The sequence below is a fragment of the Conger conger genome, chromosome 7 (genome assembly GCF_963514075.1).
Source record: "Conger conger chromosome 7, fConCon1.1, whole genome shotgun sequence".
NCBI classification, from domain to species: Eukaryota; Metazoa; Chordata; class Actinopteri; order Anguilliformes; family Congridae; genus Conger; species Conger conger.
This window is the reverse complement of record NC_083766.1, coordinates 51563054-51587327: the sequence shown is the minus strand read 5'-3', so window position 1 is coordinate 51587327 and position 24274 is coordinate 51563054. Positions and strand designations below refer to the sequence as shown.

The following is a 24274-nucleotide window of genomic DNA, read 5'->3' as shown; positions in this document are numbered from 1 at the left end:
AACACAAAAAGATCAATTCTTTTTTCTTTTTTTTTCCTATGAAAGCTTTTATTAACATGTAAGAATTGTAAGTTTTATCATGAAAACGACACTGATACAAACTGTAGACCACAGTATTTACACCCCTCTGTCCTCACCAAATACTCTACAGCAGCGTTTCCCCAAATCTCTCCTCCGGTACCCCCAGCCAGATCCAGGTATTCGATGTGTTCCACCTCGAACACACCTCATACAACAAATCAAGGACTTTGTTAGTTGCATCAGCTGTGCTTGAGGTGGAACACCTCAAATACCTGGATCTAGCTAGGGGTACCCAAAGAGAGTTATGGGACCACTGCGCTACATAACGGACCCTTGTTTGCAAAAGATTTTTTTGCATGCTGCTGACTCTCATTTTTGTGACTGTAGTTGTCAAGGTGACAACTACAGTCACAAAAGTGAGTCAGCAGTGGCCCCTAGGTGGTGCTGTTCTCAGGTTGACTGGACACACTCACACAGTCCCAAAGAAATGTGTGGTGCAATGATGGGAGGAGCCAGAAGGGAAGGGACCGGATGAGGAACCAATGGTAGGTCCCGATAGAGATGGGGCTTAGCTAGCCTCAGGAGCTGCCGTCTTGGCACAGAGCCGGCCCAGGAGTCCAGCCATCTGCAGCAGCGAGTTCACCCCCTCCGCCACCTTCATATGCGTGTAGCCGATCTCCTGAAAGAGGCACAGCAGGAACCGGGGGGGTGAGACGTGCCCACAGAATAGAACTGAAGTATTCATTTCAGGGGTTTCTCAACAGAAGATGAGGAAATGTTGTCAAGAACATGGTGTGACCTTGGAATAATAAGGTCCTACCTGCATTGACACAAGTAGTTGAGTAGTTTTGAGATACTGAGCTTCAAAGTTTTCCTAACACAGCAAAACTGAAATGCAGGGCAGCATAGATTAAAATGGCAGACACCCTAAAAGTACTCTGAATGTACAATATCAAAATCCTACCAAATTGCAATATAAAAAACATTTTGCAAATTTCTGTCAAAATGTCAGTTAGACTCAATGGGATTCTAGTCCAGAAGGCCTGGCCCCTACAAGTTTTTAAAGATGGCTTTCCTTTTACCATGGATATGTTCTCCCTGTGTCATATGAACCCACTTCAAGTCAACCTACCTGATTCAATTTCAAATTTAAGAGACTGGGAAGAACCAAAACTGGTGGATCCTACAGCTCATTAAAGAATGGAGCTGCCTGTTCCCTGGCATGTCCTAAGATAGAAGTGACACAAACCCTAGCCAGATCCTAAAAAAACAGGTTCCCTCACCTTGATAAACTCTAGTTTCAGGTACTCTGGCATTTGGAAGGTCTTGCAAACTCTGAAGATGTTCCCGATGATGTCTTCTGGGGAGTAACCTAGCAACCACAGCTGCTCGATAACCTTGTGGGAGAGGGAGTTCAAAAGGTGAAAGTTGAGCAACAGTTTGTAGCAGGGCTGTTGGGAGGTGAAGTGTGTGATCAGGGTCTGTGCTTCTGCCACAGCTCAAATTTCACCATCCTCCAGCGAATAGTGCAGTTGAAAGCACCTTTCATACCCCCCAAAAAAAGAAATCTAACAGAGGAATCAGTTTACACGTTCCATACTATTCACCAATTAATAGACATAATGTTCGAATTATGACCGACACAGACCACAAAGCGTATGCTCATTAATGGAGCATAAAATAGCTTAACTGTACCTTGTAGGCCTCGTCAATGTCGGCATTGACACAGTGTTCCAACATGCTTTTCACCAGCAGAGGATGGGGCTCATCACAAACCTGCCAAAGACGAACGTCACGCGTCATTTTAACTTTTCACCAGCGCCACTCGCTTCACTGCTTGCCCCTATTCAAGATTAAAGAGCATTCCCTCCGTGTGGGAGACAGCAACACCTAGCCGTCCCACTCCCCCGGTTATATGTTATTACAAATACATTTCCCCAGCCAAGGCGACCTCTACCACATATCCCACATCCATATTTATCATGTGTATTATGTGCCATACTAGACATGTGCTCTAATTAGACATCATTAACCCAATATTATTAACCAGTTCAATTTTAATACACTTTTCCTTTGGAGGTTTCTTTCCATGGCCAGCCAGTTAAGCCATTATTCAACTACTATCAATGTTTTGAGAAGACTGGTACCCTGTTGCAGCAACAATACACAAATTCACATACTCAATTATTACCAATTATTAACATTTAAACTTTTCAATCCCAAGCCCAATATGAGGTGGCTCCACCCAAATCCCAAAGCTTTTGGCCTTTGGTTGAGAAAATTGAGAACCTAGAATGGTTTTAATAGGGGCTCAAAACAAGAGTATAGCAGTCATTTTGACTGGTTGAAATAAATGGACATACAGGGTAAACAGGTTGGTTGGTTGGTTGGTGCACAAACAAATTCTTTCAGACCTCTCTGCCCCAGAACTTTCCCACAGTTACCCCAGACTAAAGTGGCTTGTCAACACACACAAAAGGCCTAAGAGTTACTTAGGCCTGAGTTACTAAAACCTTTCAGCACATGCAAAACAAAACACATGACCATTGATTGGTCATGGTATTTGTTTTGCACCACTTATTGGTTGTGTTATTAGTTTTACGTGTGCTCAAAGGTAGGGCTGGGCGATATGACTTCAAATCAATATCACGATTATTTCAAACTTTTATCTCGATTGGGATTTAACAGCAGTTACGCTTGAGCGCCATATGGAACTGAAAGGGTTAATTCACAAAGGTAGCTAGCCTTATAGAGGTAGGGACTGTGAATAGAAGTGCATTAAAGTATTAGGAATTTGAATTCCACATGAACCATGCCATCTGCATACCTTGAACACATTCTCACTGTTGACATATCCAAATCCAGAATTTGTAGACTGCAAGTTGTTCAGAGCCTGTTTATAAAGGAAACATAGTGATCATATTGGAATGAAATGGAACCAAGGATCTCCCAGTCCCAACTTACTTTCTAACAAGAATTGGTATTTGCCAATATTTGTCTCAACGTAAATCTTTAACAATAGTGGAAAATCTGCAGTCATTCCAATGAGTCTGAAAATGTATCTGAAATAGTATCTGTGCCACATCTGAGATGGTTCTTTGTTCAAAACAATTAAAGATTCAAGATTCTGTTTTTGCCATATGTACGTACAGTACATATGGCAAAGTATGTACAGTGAAATGTTGGTGTTACAGACTCCTTCACACTGTGCAATAAGAACATAGGTAACACTAATAAGTCAAAAGTAATTAAATAATATGTAAATAACTATTAGGGGGGGGAAGTACTATGCAAAAATAAATAATGAGATGGGTAGGTAGAAATATTATTACTAATTACATTATACACATTTGGCTGATGCCCTTATCCAGAGTGACATACAACAAAGTGCATACCAGAGACAGCCACCCAGTAACCAGGGACAAGTACACTGAAAACCCAAGAGGGAAGTACAGTTCCCAAGGGCTTGAAGTGACCAAATCAATAAACTGACCACGTATCAACAAAACCGTTTTGGCAAATCTAACACATAACACATAAACACATAATCTAACATAAGCGTGATGATTACAGTGTGAAATGCCGAACCTGTCGCATGTCTCCCTGAGCGGTGAAGATGATGGCCTCCAGGCCGTCGTTGGTGGTGGGCACGGCCTCCTTCTCCACCACCTCCATCAGCCTCATCATGATCTGCTCGTCCCTCAGCTTGGTGTAGCGCAGGACCGCGCAGCGTGACTGGATGGGCTCTGAGAGAGGGGGGGCGCACGCGCGTGGTCACGAGGAGCTGTGGCCTACACGCTCTCCGCTGCCATCTGTGTGTGTGGGGTGTGTGTGTGTGCGTGTGTGCGTGTGTGTGTGCGTGTGTGTGTTTGTGTGTGCGTGTGCGGTGTGTGGGGTGTGTGGGGTATGTGTGTGTGTGTGTGTGTGTGTGTGTGTGTGTGTGCGTGTGTGGGGGTATGTATGTGTGTTTGTGTGTGCGTGTGCGGTGTGTGGGGTATGTGTGTGTGTGTGTGTGTGTGTGTGTGTGTGTGTGTGTGCGCGTGTGTGTGGGGGTATGTGTGTGTGTTTGTGTGTGCGTGTGCGGTGTGCGGGGTATGTGTGTGTGCGTGTGTGCGTGTGTGCGGTGTGCGGGGTATGTGTGTGTATGTGTGCGGTGTGCGGGGTATGTGTGTGTGTGCGTGCGTGCGTGCGTGCGTGCGTGCATGTAGGCAGGTGTGTGTGGGCAGGCAGGTGTGCACATTCTGTTCTACACTATCAATAAAAAGCGCCTCTTTGACCACAATCTAAAAGAACGCTTAGAATGAACCACTTGATTAAAATAACGGAATAAACTGAATGAATCCTCCCTCACAAGACCGCAATGTGCAGTTATTAAAAGAGTGCCAGAAAACTCAATGTACAGCAGCCTGGGATTAACGTGTCAGTCAGAGCACTGCAGACAATTATTAGAGAATAAAAATGGCAGTTGGATATTTATTCTGCGCTTCCTCCTTTTACACTGCCAGACCACTCACCTATGATCTTATCGGAGGCGTTGCAGGCCAGAGCGAAGCGTGTGGTCTTGGAGTAGATTTCCATTGTCCGCCTCAGGGCCTGCTGGGCTCCATCCGTCATACTGGGGAGCACAGTAATAAAGCTTTATCTTCCAAGCAGCTCAGCCAATAAACATGCTCGCCACAAGTGCATGCTGGGCCCTGTAGTTCCGGGCTTGATCTTGTCCAGGTCATTAGAGGACTACGATTAGGATCCTGTCAATACGCCAGGTGGGTTTACCCAAACTTCCTCAGGTTCTCTCCAACACGGTACCAGGCACCCACAGCCACCCAGTGAGCAAGTTCTCACCTAGGTGCAAGACCACCATGGAATGTTTTCTATGATACAGGGAGCAAATTAAACTAACATTTGTAATTTAAAAGCAGGCATCAAATAGTCATATAAATCTTATAAATGAAGATACAGGGTAAACAGGTTGGTTGTTCTCATTGTGCACAAATTCTTTCAGACCTCTCTGAACTTTTCCAAGGTTACGCCTAAAGTAGCTTGTCAACACACACAAAAGGCCTGAGTTACTAAGGCCTGAGTCACTAAAACCTTTCAGCACATGCACATCCATGGCCATTGATTGGTCATGGTATATGTTTTGCACCAATCATTGGTTGTGTCATTAGTTTTATTTGTGCTAAAAGGTCTTTGTAAATCAGGCCCAAAGACATCTGCTGTCCCAGAAGACACAGGGGCTATTTTCATCTCGTGTTACCTGTCAGCTTCATCCAGGATTATAATCTTGTGTCGTCCTTTTGGGAGAGTCACTTTCTGCTGGGCAAACATTTTGATCTTGTTTCTGACAACATCAATTCCTCTGGAGGAATGCAATACAAAACAAACTATTGGCAAGAGTCTATGCTTTAGTTAAAAAATATGCAAGCATTTATGTTACAGCAAGGGCTTAAAAGAACTATTAACTATACTATAGTCCTTTTAAATCCTACTCACATTAATGTTCTTTTGATGTGCCATTATTTGAAGAGCAACAACATTTGAATGCATCTGTAGCCGAGGTGCAATAAAATAAATGCTGTAAATTATACCTTAAACTGGATTACTGATAGCAAACATCATCTTGAGTGAAGTCTGAATAAATAAAATGACTGTTTTAATTAGTTACATTTGGTGTGCTTAAATCTATGCCAAGAGGACACCTCTGTTTACATTCTTTGAACGCAAAATGAAAATTTTAGTCTGTCATTATTTTTGAGTGGATCTTTTGACATGTCATTGTGGTCCGATTACAAAAGTATAGCAGTGATGCAATAAATGCTGCTTGGAAATTAATTTGGCTCTCATTTTGCAACAAACATTTTCCTCCATCTGCAACAGTTGCCTGGATTCAATGATCCATTCAGGAAAGACAGATGACAAACTCACCGGTCATTTGAGGCATTGAGTTCCAGAACTGCGTCTTTCATTGCCGGACCAAGAAGAGCTCGCGCTAAACACAGAATGCTGGTGGTCTTTCCAGTTCCAGGGGGACCCTACAATCAAATATTACAGACACAAAGAAATAATAAAAGTCTTACTGAAAGTAAAGTACAAAGAAATACTACTTAAAAGTGATGGCTCTGTATGGACTTTTTCAAACTCAATATTCTCCACACCACAAATATTTTTTCCAGTATTTAGTGAGGAACACACTTACTGCTATGATGATGTTGGGTACATTTCCTTCTCTTGCAAAAACCTGAAACAACATCATTATTCAAGGAGCTGTTAATTCAAATGTCATTGTTGCTTAATTTTACGACTTTGACACCAACTCAACCTTACATAAAGCCAACTAACTATCTGTATAGAAAACTACTGCTTTAAATCCACCTCCAATCTGCTGACAGTGTCTTCATTCCCGACTATTTCATTCAACTTCAAGGGTCTGTATTTTTCCACCCTGGAAAAATTAAAAGAACAATCAAGGGGTCATCAAAAAAAATTGCAAACCACAGCAAACGGCGAAATTGAGCATTGTCTTACATGGAGGAATTACGCCGGGAACACCAAGCGTTTACTGACAGCTCTAGTTCAGCATGTCATAAAATTGCCTTGACAGAACACCTTACCCTCACGCATTCTCACAGAAGGAGCAGGCACGATTCAGATCGTGGATAACTGAAACAGCGACTCGAATTTACTCGGAAAACTATTTCAGTACTTACAGAGTGCCAAGCTTGCCAGTTAGCTGAGTTGTACATCCTAGCCACCTACCGTAAACATCATTAGCTAGCTATCTCGATAACTACGCTGTCAAGATAAAAACTGAAAACTTTAGTAACTTTACCATGGTAGCTCATATGCAGTGCTTGACCCCTTTCCTGGAGCCTCCTCCTTCTTTGAATGTGTGTCTGCTTGAGGCTGTTCTTCAGTTTCTTTCATTTCAACATCCATGCTTCAACACCAGTCTAATCTTTGCTCCTCACAGATGGGAAGTGTCTGTTGATTCCCGCCACCACGACCACGAAGAAGAACTGAACAACTGGCGCTTGAATTACATCACATCCTGCACAGTCGGAGCTTCCACCATAGATATCCTCCACAGCAACCTAGCTGCAATTATGGCTGCAATTTGAAAACACTCGGAGATAGGAATTTAACAAACAGTATTTGATACTGTGTATCATTACGTTGTATATTTTAGATTAATATTCAATTGAATACAGACGCAAGAGACAGCCATGACAGCGAGGATTTGCTCCAGGTCACGCAGGTAAGGTTGCTAGCTCGCCAGCTAGCTTTATGGCAATATTTCGCTTTCTGATCACTAAAACGAAATATCTGGAAGGGACCAATTTAGTTCCATCAAGTTCCTTATTTAACATGAGCTGATCGTCTAACAGATACGAATTATCTTGTATAATAAGTCGGGGGGCTCTGCTTGAAAGCCAACATGGTTTAGGCCCTGTGTATGGGCGACATTTCTCAATATTTTATTTATATGATACGTGATATCGTCAACGTAAAAGTTACTGTAATTACTGTGAGAACGCCTGTATAACTGATCATCTAAATCAATTTCAGTATTATTCCTGCTGCAGGAGACAATCCGTGCTGGCGTTTGAGGGTTGTCATAGCTCACATGGCACACATATACCCAATATGCTAGTAATAGTGTAATTCTATCGAATACTCATAGTATGTATTTTTTCAAATGAAAATTGTCGCAGGCACCACTACCATAGGTTAGAAAGGTTTTTGTGTGAAGTGTATAATTAAAAGTTCTCTACGATTCCCCTCGGTTGTTCATTTTAATGTAACATCCACAAGTCCCTGCTTAACACGTTGACTGCACTGTGTTAAAGGTAAGTACTGTTCTACCCAATTAATGAATAAATATAGCTATCAACTCTCAGTTGGAAAAGTTAGGTGTGCCGTTACAGTCTATTAGCCCACAACTAGGCTACTTGTATCAAATGATAATCCATTATTTTGGATACTTCTACATATATTGGCATGGTATAACTGTAATGTATATGATGTCTAAGAGCTAAACCATGTTACTATTCTAACTTCTGTAATTCGGAATAAGTAGAAGCATGCCACAGTGACACTGACGGAAGAAAGTTTGAGTTTCCGTGTCATACTGAATCTGACAGTAAACACTGATAGTCACCCTTCTTTGGGGGCGTATTTATCTAAATAATACGCCTCGAACTCCAAAGGGTAATTGCGTGCGTGTGTCCGCTAAAGTTGTCTCATGAAACGTGCGCGCTCGTCATAGTCCTCTGGGGCATCTGCATCACTCGTGATGAATTGCAACGGGGGTGTGACGTTAGGTGATGGAACCAGCGGGGGGTGTTCGATGTTCTCGTCTTTCTCGTTGGCTTCTGTAGTCATTCATAGGGGTGCTTGGTTTATGTTCCCTGTTTAGCTGAGAGGAGTTTAAAAACTTCATTGAACTAACTTAAGTTAACAGCCAAAGTTTACAGCGCACGTTGCGGGTGACAAAGGTAAATGTTCATTCGTTTCTTTTAACTCTAGTCGACTTGCTCCCTCGGTAGAAAAATATATTGCTGTTGTTGCTAATGTTAGCTGATCAGATATATCGTTACTACGAAAGTTAATGCATTGTTTAGCTAACGACACACACTAGCTAGCTAACCTTAAGCCTTCGAGTTCCCGTAAAGAAAATGTGTGGCTAGTCGATTAGCGGTAGACCAGCTTACATACGGTGAATGCTAGCCTAGTTAGGTCACATATAACTTGCTCAAAGACCCAACAAAATGTTGAAGTTGTCTAAAAAAAATTAACTTTGCTACCTAGGTAACTGAACATTTGAGTGGATTTTATCACGGCTCGTGATGTTGGTCAACTTTAGCTAGCTATAGCTAACTGGTCAGTGGAGCATTGGACCGTGTCGATGGAATGCAAAAACATGTTCTTCGACTAGTGATATCTACGTTAACGTTATCTGTTCTAGCTGTTTAGCCAACTGTTAAGCTATTGCTAGTTCCTAGCTAGTTGTTCAACCAGGAAGTAACCTAATAGCACTCTAGATAACTTAATGTTTCGTAAGTTTTTTGTTTTGTTTTTTTACTTTTCACCCATTTTAATTTATTTCTTGGCACAGAAAAAGTAACGTGAATTCAGCGACCTGGCTACCTTGCAATGCAAAATAATTTGTTGAGTTACATGTAACTTAATTGTAGTATTTAAACTAAATCTGCCACGTTATATATAAATCTGCCACGTCTCCAAAGCATTCGATTTTAGTAAACCCTGTGTAAGAATTGCAAGCGTGCACGCCAAATGGTAAACAAACACGAGATTATCTTTTAATTTAGTAGCGTTACAAACTGGCTCACTTATGTCAGTCAGTGTGTGCGGAAGTATGGCCAGTTGCAGCATTGTCGGTTATATTTGACATAGTGATCAAACAATAGCGTGAACCTCATGGGACTGTGCTATCCAGTTGTCCAGCAAATCGGACCAGGTGGTTTATGTTTATATTTTGCTACTTGGCGCATTGACTTTTCATGGGCTTTACACTTTTCACGTAGTCCCACCTCGTCCATTCATGCGAAAAATAGGCTACTTTCCTTTTTACTCTCTGTGGGACCTTTGATCTGTTAACATTGGACAGAGGCTATGGCCATTTGCATATAGAACTGTATCGCTGTGTGCTGACGTGCACAGCGCACCCATTGTTTTAATTGTTTGCGGGGAACGCAACAGAGTTGTGATACAGCATGTATCCCTAGGTTCCACAGACCGTGGATATGAATATGCAGCGGAGTGGTAGCCGTCCTGCAAAAAGGACCGGTCCGTACACTCCCAAACGTTCGGCCTGATTACTTGTTTTGGCATCGTGCCATTTAGTCTCGGATAATTACCGGCAGTGTTGTGTAAAAACAATCAATAAAAACAGGGATTACAGATGGCCGTAAATTGTTAAGCAGCCTTGTTTTTTTGCACGAGGAGCATCAGCTGCAACTCCTGGGTTGTGGGTTTGTCCCACATTGTATCGGCATAGTTACTTGCCTTCAAAAATCTGTCCTCATATGTAATCTGACAGCTCTATTGTATGATAAAATGAAGCATCGTGGGACAGGGGCACCCTCCATAAGTGTGTCCTCGAGGCAAATGAGTAATCATGACATTTCAAAAGATTGAAGAATTTGGAAACCGATACCGTCCTGCAAAATTGTACTTTAAAATGGCCGCTTAAAGGATTGAGGCGTTTTCCCACAGTTGCTTTCCCTGCCTGCTACTACAGTGTGCTGGTGCACAACAGGGCTACTCTGGTCTCTACTGCTGCTGCTACAGGGTGGAGTAACCCTCCCATGGCCTGGTTTCCATGGTAGTAAGCGTGTAAACAGTGCGGGGGGTTTGCTCCCTGGAACCCTCTGCCTCCAGAGAATACAGACGTGTTGCTCTGCGAGATGGCAGCTAAGTGAGTTTCAGGTTTTTTGTGTACACAGTTGAATAATTTCCTGTGATTGCATTTGAGATGACTGCTACTGAAACCCTTAAGGAGCTTAATTGGTATTAAGACATGGGCTCTGCCCTATAAGCCAGACTGCACCAAGTAATTGCATTATCTGGTCAAAGGGTCAGTTTAATAGTGTGTATCTCAAGTACAGACACGAGCGTGGGCTTATCTGTTCGTGGCCAGGAGTGTCTTTTAAATTGGATGTCTCGTTGCAAATCCAGAGTAGGACTATTTGTTTTGCATATTTGCGAAGAAATATTTTTCCTGATTTCATACATGCTAAATTGATTACCATAACCATGTATGTTTTGCGCCATATGTCCAGCAGTTGGTTGAGTTGTAGCAAAACAACATACCAATGATGATTGCCTCACTAGGGAGTGGCCAGTTGTAATAAATAAACAAATAACAGATCGTTGTGAAGAGGCAATAGGTTAGATTCAGCTGAACAATACGCTGCTTTGCCCAAAAATAAGCAAGTTATTAGTGTATTTCTCAAAAAATTTTTAGTGCTTGTGCAACATGATTTTGTAAAACTAATTAAAGCATTTATGCAAGAGAACATTTGGCTGCATTTTCATCACGGTTGTGGATGAAGTTTATTGCTATTAGATTGAATTGGGGCATTCCTTTGTTCTGTTTGTGTACAGTGTCACACTCCATCTTGCCTGGCAGTTGGCTACAGCTCTGCTCATTGGCTTGTTAGTGCATTTTATCTCTGGATAAACTGATGGAATCAGACATGCTTGGAAAGGCCTATTGTTTATGCTGTGGCAAGCTACAGCGGCCAAACTTCTGTTACGTGCAGGCTGAAATATGCCATATTTTAAACATCTTTCTTTGCTAATGAATTGTTTTTTTAAAACCTTTCAACACCCTTGAGACACATTAGCATTACAACTCTCACATCGTGATCTCTTCCGTAGCAAACCAACGTTATACATTCATGTATGACGGTTTGTTTATGGTGCCTGCGATGCCTCGAGTTTTGTAGTGCTGCAGGTTTGGGGTTTGTCCAACAGTTTGTCTCCACGGTCACTGATGGACTCCTTTTAAAGTAAAAGTTGTAACAAAAATGACTGTGTTTGCCCTCGTTTGGTTGGTGCTTAAAAAACCAGTAAAATATTCTCAGCTGAAAAAATTAGATGGTTTTCACTCAAATTAGTGGTGAAGGTTGTCTTTTCTGCATCTGTAAGATAAAACATGTATAATTCGACTTTAAATGTCTGGAAAAACTATTTTTGAGAGCAAACCATCCAAACCTCTTTTAGAGTAAACATGTCCACCCTCGGGCAGCACCAGGCCAACAGGGGGCGGTGTGGACAGTGCAGCTCTGTTCATCACTGAGTGGCGCTCTCTCTCAGCCCCCTCTCGTCCCCTGTGTCCCTGCAGGCTGGAGCATGTGGACGTCCTGCTGTAGCTGGCTCTTCGTGGAGAACACCACTGTCACAGTGGAACAAAACGGCAACACGCGGCGCCAGGTCTACACAAACTCGGGGTTCAGTTCCTCCCCCACTGCCCCCGAGCACCTGTGCAAGGCCTGCGGAGGCCGCTTCAACACCGTCGCCCGAAAGGTGAAGCCTGGAGACTAGTGTTTACAGCACCAACAGCATCACAGACACACTCAGTGTTTACAGCATCACAGACACACTCAGTGTTTACAGCATTACAGACACACTCAGTGTTTACAGCACCACAGACACACTCAGTGTTTACAGGATCACAGACACACTCAGTGTTTACAGCATCACAGACACACTCAGTGTTTACAGCATCACAGACACACTCAGTGTTTACAGCATCACAGACACACTCAGTGTTTACAGCATCACAGACACACTCAGTGTTTACAGCATCACAGACACACTCAGTGTTTACAGCATCACAGACACACTCAGTGTTTACAGCATCACAGACACACTCAGTGTTTACAGCATCACAGACACACTCAGTGTTTACAGCATTACAGACACACTCAGTGTTTACAGCACCAACAGCATCACAGACACACTCAGTGTTTACAGGATCACAGACACACTCAGTGTTTACAGCATCACAGACACACTCAGTGTTTACAGCATCACAGACACACTCAGTGTTTACAGCATCACAGACACACTCAGTGTTTACAGCATCACAGACACACTCAGTGTTTACAGCGTCACAGACACACTCAGTGTTTACAGCGTCACAGACACACTCAGTGTTTACAGCGTCACAGACACACTCAGTGTTTACAGCGTCACAGACACACTCAGTGTTTACAGCGTCACAGACACACTCAGTGTTTACAGGATCACAGACACATTCAGTGTTTACAGCATCACAGACACACTCAGTGTTTACAGCATCACAGACACACTCAGTGTTTACAGCATCACAGACACACTCCGTGTTTACAGCATTACAGACACACTCCGTGTTTACAGCATTACAGACACACTCAGTGTTTACAGCATTACAGACACACTCAGTGTTTACAGCACCAACAACATCACAGACACACTCAGTCTTTACAGCATCACAGACACACTCAGTGTTTACAGCACCAACAGCATCACAGACACACTCAGTGTTTACAGGATCACAGACACATTCAGTGTTTACAGCATCACAGACACACTCAGTGTTTACAGCATCACAGACACACTCAGTGTTTACAGCATCACAGACACACTCAGTGTTTACAGCACCAACAGCATCACAGACACACTCAGTGTTTACAGCATCACAGACACTCAGTGTTTACAGCATCACAGACACACTCAGTGTTTACAGCATCACAGACACACTCAGTGTTTACAGCATCAGAGACACACTCAGTGTTTACAGCGTCACAGACACACTCAGTGTTTACAGCGTCACAGACACTCAGTGTTTACAGCGTCACAGACACACTCAGTGTTTACAGCGTCACAGACACACTCAGTGTTTACAGCATCACAGACACACTCAGTGTTTACAGCATTACAGACACACTCAGTGTTTACAGCACCAACAGCATCACAGACACACTCAGTGTTTACAGCATTACAGACACTCCGTGTTTACAGCATTACAGACACACTCAGTGTTTACAGCATCAGACACACTCAGTGTTTACAGCATCACAGTCACACTCAGTGTTTACAGCACCGTCAGCACCAGTGTTTATATAGGGAGGACCTTCATTGTTGACTTAATTTCCAAATGTAAATAATTTGATTATCAAAATGAATAATTTCATAATCAAATGAGCGACTGTCCTCATTATGTATTCAGACAGGGAAGCAGGGTTGTAGATGGAAATGGGGATCGCAGTACAGGCAGTGCCATGGTGGGGAATTGAAGCCCCGGCCTCATTAGGGATTTGTGTATGGGGTGAGTCAGTCACCCTGTGGACTGAGTCACACAGTCGCATTGTTAAGGTTTTAACCAGCCTGTTGGTGTCCCTCAGCTCCCAAAGGGGAATCATACAGGAAACCAGAAAAAAATTAATGAAATGCAGCCAAAGTCAGGGCTGTCCAATCCTGTTCCTGGAAATCTACCGTCCTGTTGGTTTTCACTCCAGCCGTAACAAAGGACACCTCGTCCAACAACTGGAGTTCTCACTGAAAATGGCCCAGATGAAAGCAAGGGGGAAAATTCAACATTAACCTTTATTTATTCAGGTAAATCCCATTGAGATCCAGAATACATAAAATAAAGTAAAATATTCAGAAACAAATCCGCACAGTGCAATTTAAATAACATGACAATAGATTGAATACAATATTGTAATATAATAAAAAATATATATATATATTATAAAATAAAACTTAAAAGAAATTATCATTCCAGCCAAAAACAGATCTGTGCTTCAGGCTTAATGTTTAAGATTTCTCTCATAAAATGAAAAGGGAACTGGAACAGTAACATTTTGAGGTCTGGTAAAAATGGCTCATTGGCTTGTATTGAGTTTTTGTGCGTTCAGAGCATGAGAATGTCTGCTGTGTAGACACAGGGCTCGCTGCTTTTTCTGGAGCACACTTTTGGTTTACCAGTCCCGCCACATTGACTGAGCTGCAATACTGCACAGGTGCGTGAGCGAGAAAGGGGCTCGGCTAACAGGGTGACACCTAATATCAGTGCGGCTTCCTATTGCTGCCCTGCATTCTCCCAGTTTCTCCATTACGTGCAGGTTTGCCACATCACCGTGCATACCTGTTGCATAACGCACAGTCTCTCTTCCGTCTAACACCGTGCACTTTACTCTGGACTTTGAGCTGTCCGTTAAAGCAAGTGTGGCTTTTCTATTTATTGCACAATATTGAGTTTATTTATGCAGTGTGTGGCATGACTATTGGGTGTTACGCTAGACTTATCCCTCAAAAAGCCTCTTAAAATTACATCATGTATGTAGTATAGTTAACATTGATGGCTGGTGGGTTGTATACACTCATGGAGTGATGATTGCTCCAAACTTGGTACAATGAACAATGAATGTTTTTGAAACTGTGCTGGTTTATTTGGTAAAAGTGGGCTAAGTTGTTCTTTACCTTATTTATGCAGAAGTCATCAGACAGATTTTTCCAAGCGAAACCATTTGTTATGTAATGGTAAGGATGTAAGTGCAGACATCCATGGAAATTCAATTTAAAGATTCCAACCCCTGTGTGTCTGCTTTTACAGTAGATTATTAAAGGAAAAGCACACCATATTGCTACATGTGAATCCAAAGCGTAAGAAAGTTTTGTTTATGAAACAAATTACTGGCCTGCACTATAAAATGATGCTGATGGAAGTGCTTTTTTTAATGTTTGTTTCAGTTATGGGGAGCGAAGGGTATTTTGAACTAAATCCTGTTTTTAATTCTGTCCTTTCAAAGTGTTGTGATAGGTTTTGCCTCTTGTAATCCTCCAAATAAGTTTAATCACCATCGGTTTATGCAGTAAATTATGTCAGGTGTGCATATTACATCCACAGTAGTTTTCTTGGCCTCCATTTTTTTTCTGGCTCTGATTGCTGACTGCTGCCCATCATCTCTATGTACTGTGCTTTGTAGTGGTAGGACACACTACCCTGAATATCTTGCAGCCCACGTACAGGCTAACCCCCAGGTGTTTGCACCGGTTTCCTAAACCTGAGCACTGCACCTCAAAAGGCGACCTCATGCCTTCAAAGAGAATCTGCTCCGAGCTAGTTTTGCATGACCTTCCACCCCACCATAACTCCAGCGTTGGACATCTGACCTGAATTGTTTACGGTCAGGAAATTTGCCTCTGGCATTTCTTGCACCCTCACCACATAAGGGCTTTAGTTTTCCTGTTTAGGATAGGGGGATTGGAGCAGCAGGTCATCAAGTGATTGGTAAAATTGCAAGTTTTTTGGTGCAGGTTAGTCCCTTGGGCCCTTTTGAAGGAGGGCTGTGGCTCCTCACTGTGATGCAGGAAGTGGTTTCAGGCCGGCATCTACGCAAGGAAATTGAGGTTGGGGTTTTCCCTCTTAACCCACTATGGACTAAGGCACCCTATAGAAAACCCATAGAAAGTCCTAGGAATCACAATGCATTTCAACGGTCATGGGTCTTGAAAAATGGTCATAGGATCAAATGCAACACTGGGGTCGCATTCCGTCTGTAACGGAGATGTAACGCGCAGGTCGCATCCGCCCATAAGGGGTTAAAAAGCTCAGCCTCCTCGTCAGCTTTGCATGACCTCTTGACAACGAGTTCCTGCCCCTTTCCGTCTCCATGGCTACCCCGTGTGCAGCCTGCGTCGTCGTGGACAACTGGCTGCACATTTCTCAGTAATGTAAACATAGCTTGGTCGGAATGAAAGTGCTTGTCTTTTCTGTACAGACGTGTTCTGGACAACCCAGGTACTCATGGAGCGGACAAAACAGGTTAGGTGTTCATTTTGTGGTTTTATAACATAGAAGCTCAATTCGTTTTTAGGTGTATCTGGACTGGTGGTGTAGGTTTAGGCACGTGTTTCCATTCCATTACAATACAGCCATTTGGCAGGCGCTCTTATCCAGAGCGACGTACAATAAAGTCCAAATCGTAACCAAGGGCAAGTGTGCTGAGGGAAGTACAAAGTGCTCACACAGATAAAAACTTGAGCCCTTGTAGAATAATCAGATAAAATGACAAAGAAGTAGCAATACCACAGTTTTGGCAGAGTTTCTGGGGACGTTCAACACCAGACAAGCTGCGGTGTTCTGGACCAGTTGTAGGGGTCTGATGGCAGATGCCAGAAGGCCAGCCAGCAGAGAGTTGCAGTAGTCCAGGTGAGACAGGACCATTGCTTGGACTTGGAGTTGGGTCAAGTAGGTGGTGAGGAAGGGATGTATTCTCCAGATGTTGTCCTGGAAGAATCTGCATGCCCAGGTCACCGCCGCAATGTTCTCGGAGAGGGACAACCTGTTGTCCATCACCACTCCGAGGTTCCTTGACCATGTCTAAGGCCACATGAAGATCTAGAAGGATCAGGACAGAGGAGAAGGAGGCTGCTTGTGCAGCCTGAAGGGATTCATTGAAGGAGAGGAGTGCGGTCTCTGTTGAGTGGCCAGATCTGAAGCCGGACTGGTGGGGGTCCAGCAGGTTGTTCTGCCAAAAGAAAGAAGAGAGTTGCTTAGAGGCGGCTCATTCAAGTGATTTGGATAGAAAAGGAAGAAGAGATACAGGACTATAGTTCTGGATGACAGAGTGGTCCAGAGTGGGCTTCTTCTGGAGTGGATGCTCTTGAAGGATGAGGGAAACATCCAGAAGACAAGGAGGAGTTCACGAGTGTGGTGACAAATTGGAGGATGTCTAGTGTGATTGCCTGGAGGAGAGATGAGGGGATAGGGTCAAGGGCACAAGTGGCAGGGCGGTGGGAGGAGGAGTTGGGAAGTATCAGAGTCACAGAGAAGGGTGGTGGTGGTTGTCTGCTGCGGGTGTCTGCAGTCTGCAGGGGGGGCAGAATGTCCAGGAGGGGGAGGTCGACAAACCAGTACCACCACCTTGGCCGGATGGCCAGGGGTGTGTGATAAGGAGAAGAAGGATGTGAGGCAGAGGAGTGATGTTATCTGGTGTAGTCGAGGGTGAGGAACTGTTGGAACAGGAGAGAGTTTTTTTTTTTGCACCACCATTTTAGGGTTTTTCTGTGGAGTTATCTTTTTTAACTTGCTATTTAGGTGTTCAGGCCTGGTGCCTTTGCTACTGTAGAGCAGGGATCATGAACTCTGGCCCTCAAATCCAAAAACCGGCCCTGGTTTTCTTTCCTCCTGGGTAATTAATGCTTCTGATTGGCCAGACTCTTCACACCTGACTCCCAGGTAAAGGGAGGGGTGGGAAAAACCAGTTTGAGGACCGTGAGTTCCTGATCCCTGTTGTAAAGATGTCTTTGTGACCGTCTTCCCAAGGGGCAACATTAGCTCTGTCGAAATGTGGGTGTGTCAAAATGTGTCCCTGAGCAAGACACCTAACCCCCAAATGCTTCTGACGAGCTGGTTGGTACCTTGCATCGCCGTTGGTGTGTGAGTGTGTGTGCGAATGGGTGAATTAAAAGCATCAATTGTACAGTGCTTTGGATACTTCGCCCACCATTTTCCATTTACCCCTGTGGACCTGCTCCCCTCTCCGCAGCATGTCTGCGTGGACTGCAAGAAGAGCTTCTGCAGCCGCTGCTCGGTGCAGCTGGACCTGCGGCCGCGCCTCTGCCACACCTGCCAGCGCTTCCACGGCACGCTGTTCGACCGCGCCGAGCTGATGCGGCTGAAGGTGAAGGACCTGCGGGACTACCTGCACCTGCACGAGGTGCCCACGCAGATGTGCCGGGAGAAGGAGGAGCTGGTGGACCTGGTGCTGGGCCAGCGCACGCCCGGCAGCAGTGGGGGGAGCAGCGAGGGCGGATCTCAGCCCCCCAGGACCCCGCCCAGCTCCGCCCCGAGCCCTGCGCCGCCCTCCTCCCCCTCCTCCAACCCGCCGCCGCCGGCCGAGCCCGCCGTGGAGCTGCTCGGCGAGGACGACGAGCAGGTGAGCGCAGTAACCCCCGGTAACCGCTGTTTGCGCTTTGCCCGTTAGCCGGCTAGCGTTAGCAGGGGCTTGCATGCGGTCTGGAGCGTAGGGCGCGCGGCTGCTTTGCTGTAACCGAATGCTGAGTGTTGGGTTTCACTCCAGAGCCCACCCGCGCCCGTGGACTCCGGGCAGGAGGAGCCCCCTGACACCGAGATGGACACGGAGGTCCAGGGGGATCAGGAGTCCCAGGTACAGCACGGCCCAACGGGAGGCCTCTGTTTCTCTGGTGTCTGTCGTGTCAGTTTGCCTCATGGACAGTGGTGCGTTTCTTGGGCTGGCTAGCCAGCGCCAACCCTGGAATTGTGGGGTGAAGCTGAAAGGCTCAAATTCTTCCAAAGTAAATATAAAAGTACAAGGTACATGCATAGCCCGTAGCCTACCGGCTATGTTACATATCACATTGGTCGTGCATGCATATGAAAGTATATTCAGTGTGCCGTAAACTATCCTTGACACTACAGTCAGGAAATGTGAAAATATGCGGCAGATTATTTGTCCAAGCTTACACGACTTTGTGTGAGTAGCAGTGTAGTGGCTAACAATCTTGCTTTGAGTCCCGTTTTTAAAAAAAGGTATTTAACCACAAAATTATCGTGCTGTTATCAGTGAAATATGAAGAAATGTTGACCTATGCTAGACACTCTCAAGAATGGGTAACTAACATGTTTAATAAGTGTTGCAATGGCACAAAGGAGTGTTTTAAAGCAGTTTCAACAAGAATAAGAACATTTGTAACAATGCGAGTCATCTCGCAAAGAGCGTTTCGTTTTGGTTTTCTCAAGAAACAACATGCTTCTCATGAAAGAATGACTTTGCCATCCTCGTTATCAAGAAGAGCAATCTCACTCATCAGCACATTTTGTCTTCTCACGGTGATGCTGTATTTGGCCGTTACTGTTTGCACAGTATATTGTTATATAGCAGTGACGCATACCTGGATTGTGGAGGTACTGGCTAGTGAAATATAAATTAAGTAAAAACCTGCTGCACTCTGAAACTACGATGCCAGAACAGTGACTTTCAGTGTGTTTAGCAGTCAGAGGTTCACAGTCTATAACCGCAGCCACTGTGGTTTTTCTGTACCATGAATGTGAAATTGACTTTTTCTGGTCTGTGTCAGGTTGTTTGTATGAATAATATGCTTGCGCGCTTCTGGCATTCTGGGTGTTGCTGTAACATTATTTTAGAATGAATTGCTTTGATACTGATGGTACGATGGTTCTTTCCCGGTCATTGCTTGTGCCCAACATTCATTTTCAAAGGCCAGTCGTTCAATTGCAGATATTGATGAGCTCTTGCTACATGGCTGAAGCCAGCTGATAAAGCCACTAATCTAGTGCTGATTGCTTTAGTGCTCAAAGCCCAGTGTCCGTAACTCTTTTTTTGTTTGTTTTTGTTGCTTGCATCGCATTTTTCTTTGGTTTCAGCCATCCCCTGAGCTCAGTGCTGTGTGAGTAATGTATCAGAACACTTTCAATGTATTCGTGAAACAAAGCAGAAGAATTTAATAACCCATCTCACCCCCTTCATAGTCTCATTTTGATGTGTTTGACCACATCTCGACCCCTTTGTGGTTCATCCCCTTGATGGTTTCGGAGAATCTCATGTGTGTAGTCCTTGGTGGTTCTGGTTGTGTGTGTATTGACCCCTTGCTGGTTCTAGATTGCAACATGAGAAAAACTGCAAAGTGTTTTAAGGAAAATGGCGGTTGAGAGCGCTGTTACTGTGGTTGCTGAATGTGTACCATTCGCTGCTTCTGGTTACAGCTGTGGCGCAACTACCAACACTGAAGCAAACGTGTATCATACACATGTTGCAGGACATAGAGAAGTCCTCTGCATCTTGAGCAGACCTGGGTCACATACGTAATTGTTCTGGATTCAAATACTTTACACCTTGTCCGGTGTATTGGTATATGAAATGCTGACTTCGGGGTCCTCTTGGCTCGATTGCTCCAGGCACGGTCCATCGAGCAGAGAAAAGCGCTCGACTCCAAAACAGTTCAAGCCGTATTTGACCCAGGGTGTGGTCTTGAGCTCGCCCCAGGTTCAGCAGATACTGACCCCCGGCCTTCCCCCCCCCCCCCCCAGTCCTCGGACACGGACGAGATGGCGACCCAGAGCCGCCGGGCCTCGCTGTCTGACCTGAGCGGCGTGGGCGACATCGAGGCCCTGAGCGTGCGGCAGCTGAAGGAGATCCTCGCCCGAAACTTCGTCAACTACAAGGGCTGCTGCGAGAAGTGGGAGCTGTTGGAGAGGGTCACGCGCCTCTACAACGACCAGAAGGATCTGCAGAACTTCGGTGAGCCGTCTTCCCCAAATAAAACTTGTTGCAGAGTGTCGCCTAGAGTGTCTTCGTGCGACACCTATTTTACAGCACGAGTGCGTTAATGAGATTACCAGTGAATTCATTTAATTTTGTGACACATCTGCGTGTGTTATTTAAGGCAGTCCTTATGGGAAACTTGGTCTACTTCTTCACAACATTTAATGTAATGTTAGTAATTTTAAATTAATTTAAATTGTACCTAAATACAATAGCCATTTGGCGGTGTATGGGGGGAAAAAAAAGTTAGATATTCATTTTAATTTGATGAAATTTGACTTCACTTCTGTTAGATACGGTGGAATATGTGGTATCAGTCACATGGCCGTGCTGTATTTATAAACAGACTAATTTAGACAAAGTGGTCTAATTTCGGGGCTCTCTTCTGTTCCCAGCCGAGCCCACGGGTGCTCCGGGCCTGGAGGAGAACCTGTGTAAGATCTGCATGGACTTGCCCATCGACTGCGTGCTGCTGGAGTGCGGTCACATGGTCACCTGCACCAAGTGCGGCAAGCGCATGAACGAGTGCCCCATCTGCAGGCAGTACGTGGTGCGCGCCGTGCACGTCTTCAGGTCCTGACGCCCGGACGGCGGACAGTGATGCAGGCGCGGCCTTCCCGAACCCTCTCTGTCTAAACGAATACAGACACTTACACACACACACACACACACACACACACACACACACACACACCGACTCACAAGCTCACCGACAGAGCAGCGGTCGAGTCCGGGACGGTCTCAACCCACCAACGGCCCTGTTTTCAGTCTTCGACCGGGGGTTACGGATACCATAGAGTGATGTGATCTGTACGTTTTTAACGGCACATAAAACCGGTGGATCCTTACCCTCCTGAAGGTTCCTGAACTGTTCGAAAACAAGCTACTTACTCAGCGACTCGCTCATAACGAGCCTCCTCCCTCCCCTTAACAAGTAGGCAATAAATAAACCACTGGATTTCAGCAATGGTGTTCTCGCTCGGAGGCATTAATGTTGAAGATGTGTCGAGCGCCTGTTTTGCTGGCGGATTGACACCCCGTAGCGAGGTGTGCAGTGTGACGGCCACAGAGCTGCTCGTGGGAAAGCAGCTCTTGAGACTGTCGAGAGAGAAGATCACCGACTCCCAGCAGTGTTGACGCCAGCGCGGGGAGTCCTAGGGACAGGGATAGAAGGATATGCAAACGTTGATATTTCTGCTCTTATTGTGAAACAGCTTCCATAGTTTATGTTTTTATTTTTATTTTTTTCCTCTTCACACAAAGTGCAGCATTGGTTGGGAAGGGCTCTCATGGAATGTTAGGTGTATTAACTCGCCATATAATAGCAGCGCAGGGCATATAGAGCCGCAATGGCGGCTTCTACAGCAGAGTCTGTCACATGGCTGTCCTGTTTTCCAAGTTTAATCCCTTGGAGATTAGGGGCTTGCTCCGGGCTGCAGTGCACATCCTGCGCACGTCCCTCAGATCGAATCTTTGTCCCGCAGGAACAAAGGGCTTTGCTACATCACAGCCGAGTACTCCTAGACAGGAAGTACCCACTCTCTCTGCCACGGCAAAGACTGTTCTTATTTCTGAACCAGAACACAGCCTCGTGTCACCCTGTTGGACGAACGCCTATTAAAACAACGTGCGCTAAATTACATTTGAAATATTGATGCACTGACGTCACAGTCACAGAATATGCAGCTGGGAGGCCAGCAGTCTGGGAGAGTATGAGTGCGTAAATGATTAATCGGGGTTAAGCATTGGATGTTATTCTCGGCTGCCTCTGTTGTTCTCCAAGGTGAACGGGTTTAGGCAGTCGTGCCTCAGTCTTACTTCAGTGCTGAATATGTGAAATGAGAAAGTTTTGGCTTAATGTTTAATCATGACTCTGCCTACTCTGAGCTCAGCTGAATTTCTCAGCATATTTATGGTATATCCGGGTATGTTCCTGAAATGGAGAAACAGAAATTCACACCAAAATGTAATTTGTTAATTTTAAGACTGTTCTTCCCTTTTATCTCAACTGCGTATTAATAAAATTCTATTTCAGGGTTTTTTGTTTTCTTTCTTCAAAGAACGTTAGACTGAAGGCAGTTGCAAACACAGCCTTGTGTCTCCTGTAGCATAGTGGCCAAAAGCTAATGGATACTCCAAATGATCAGCTGTATGTGGTTTTACTCTACATATAGTGTGGTGTGGATATGCTTTCTACCACAAACACTGAATTCACTTTTGGAATTGGGCTGTCTCCTCATTAATAGAAAGTAACCCAGCGCTTTGCTCGTACAGATACTTTAGAGTGAGGACACAAACTCTGTAAAACCTTCAAACATCAGTCCAGTTCATGTTAAGGCTGAGTTTGAGATGATTAATTCCTTGTCTTCAGTGTGAGTCAGGTATCCAATCTTATCTAAAATGGGGCAGTGTGGGTGCTGGTTTTTGTCTTTAGCCCAGCACTCCAACAACTGATGAATTAACTATGAATTAGCTAATCATGCCTTTCAATCAAGGCCTTGATATGTAGATTCAGGTTAGTGCTGGGCTATAGCAAAAACCCACTTCAGCCCTTTTTGGATATGTTTGGACACCCATAGTGTAAGTATTGTCAGGGAATTGAATGTACTTCCAGGTCAAATGTGTGTGAATGGGAGTCTGAATGAGTCACCCGGTTTTCCAGTAGCCCTGTCTGAACGAGTCACCCAGCATCAAACTGCATTCCTCTGCTGTGACAGCAGAGGAAATGCTTTCTTTTCCCCAAAATAGTTGAGTTTGTTAAAGTTGTTTCTCATTACTGATTTTGCCTATTGCCGGGATGAAGATACAAAGCATTTCATTAATTTCTTGGGACAGCTTGGGAGTCTTGGGATAGTTTACAAAAGAACTTTGCAACTGCATATGTAGGTTAGTCTGGTGCAGACCACTGGAAGCGTACATGAAGACTTATCTTGTAGGATCTTTTTGCCAGGTCATGCCCTGCCTTCAGCGTTCAGATGAACCACTGGGTTCCGTAAGGACAAGCGCGTTTTGCATCGTGTGCATCCGGAGTGGACCTGACACAGATTACACCGTACTCTGAAAAAGGCTTGTGCATTGTTTTTGAATGAGGGCACGATACAGAATTCCTACAGCGGTGCAGATGAATGGAGTGCCGGCCATCAGACCGAGTGGCTGTCATTCAGTGGGGCTTCCTTATCTGAGTCCTCCTGCCATGCGAAAGAACACGCGTCTGTCAAGTGGCCTTCAACACCAGCACTTTATACCAAGCCTGCACTCAGGAGCGGCTAATGCATCTCTCGAGAGCTCCTCTTGATTTTTATTTTTTAAATATCAAACTATTTTTGAGAGTAGATTTAGTATGTTTTTGTTTTTTTCCTGGGAATGAAATCCATTGTGATGATAAATGTTGATGTTGTAAATGTATGAAATGTGACAGATATAGGGAGTGG

The 24274-nt window shown here is 44.6% G+C and overlaps 2 protein-coding genes across 4 annotated transcripts; one reads left to right on the top strand and one right to left on the bottom strand.

The window, feature by feature from the left end:
* Nucleotides 1–22: 22 nt before the first annotated feature.
* Nucleotides 23–7100, bottom strand: rfc2 (replication factor C (activator 1) 2). The gene is made up of 11 exons (XM_061248730.1): nt 6851–7100; nt 6394–6463; nt 6218–6259; nt 5947–6053; nt 5279–5380; nt 4536–4636; nt 3610–3767; nt 2849–2914; nt 1717–1797; nt 1305–1418; nt 23–700 (listed from the first exon to the last, which is right to left on the bottom strand). Exons 1-11 carry the CDS (start codon nt 6955–6957, stop codon nt 590–592), a joined length of 1059 nt encoding a protein of 352 aa, XP_061104714.1. The 5' UTR covers nt 6958–7100; the 3' UTR covers nt 23–589.
* On the top strand, nt 7004–22882 carry zgc:171740 (uncharacterized protein LOC795694 homolog). Of its 3 annotated transcripts, none has more exons than XM_061248733.1 (6): nt 7004–7276; nt 11891–12072; nt 18087–18476; nt 18621–18707; nt 20609–20819; nt 21239–22882. In XM_061248733.1, exons 2-6 carry the CDS (start codon nt 11899–11901, stop codon nt 21421–21423), a joined length of 1047 nt encoding a protein of 348 aa, XP_061104717.1. In that variant the 5' UTR covers nt 7004–7276; nt 11891–11898; the 3' UTR covers nt 21424–22882. The 3 variants fall into 3 exon arrangements, with proteins under 3 accessions (XP_061104717.1, XP_061104715.1, XP_061104718.1); XM_061248731.1 differs by lacking the exon at nt 7004–7276 and adding an exon at nt 8282–8516; XM_061248734.1 differs by lacking the exons at nt 7004–7276; nt 18621–18707 and adding an exon at nt 8283–8516.
* The last annotated feature ends 1392 nt before the right edge of the window (nt 22883–24274 follow it).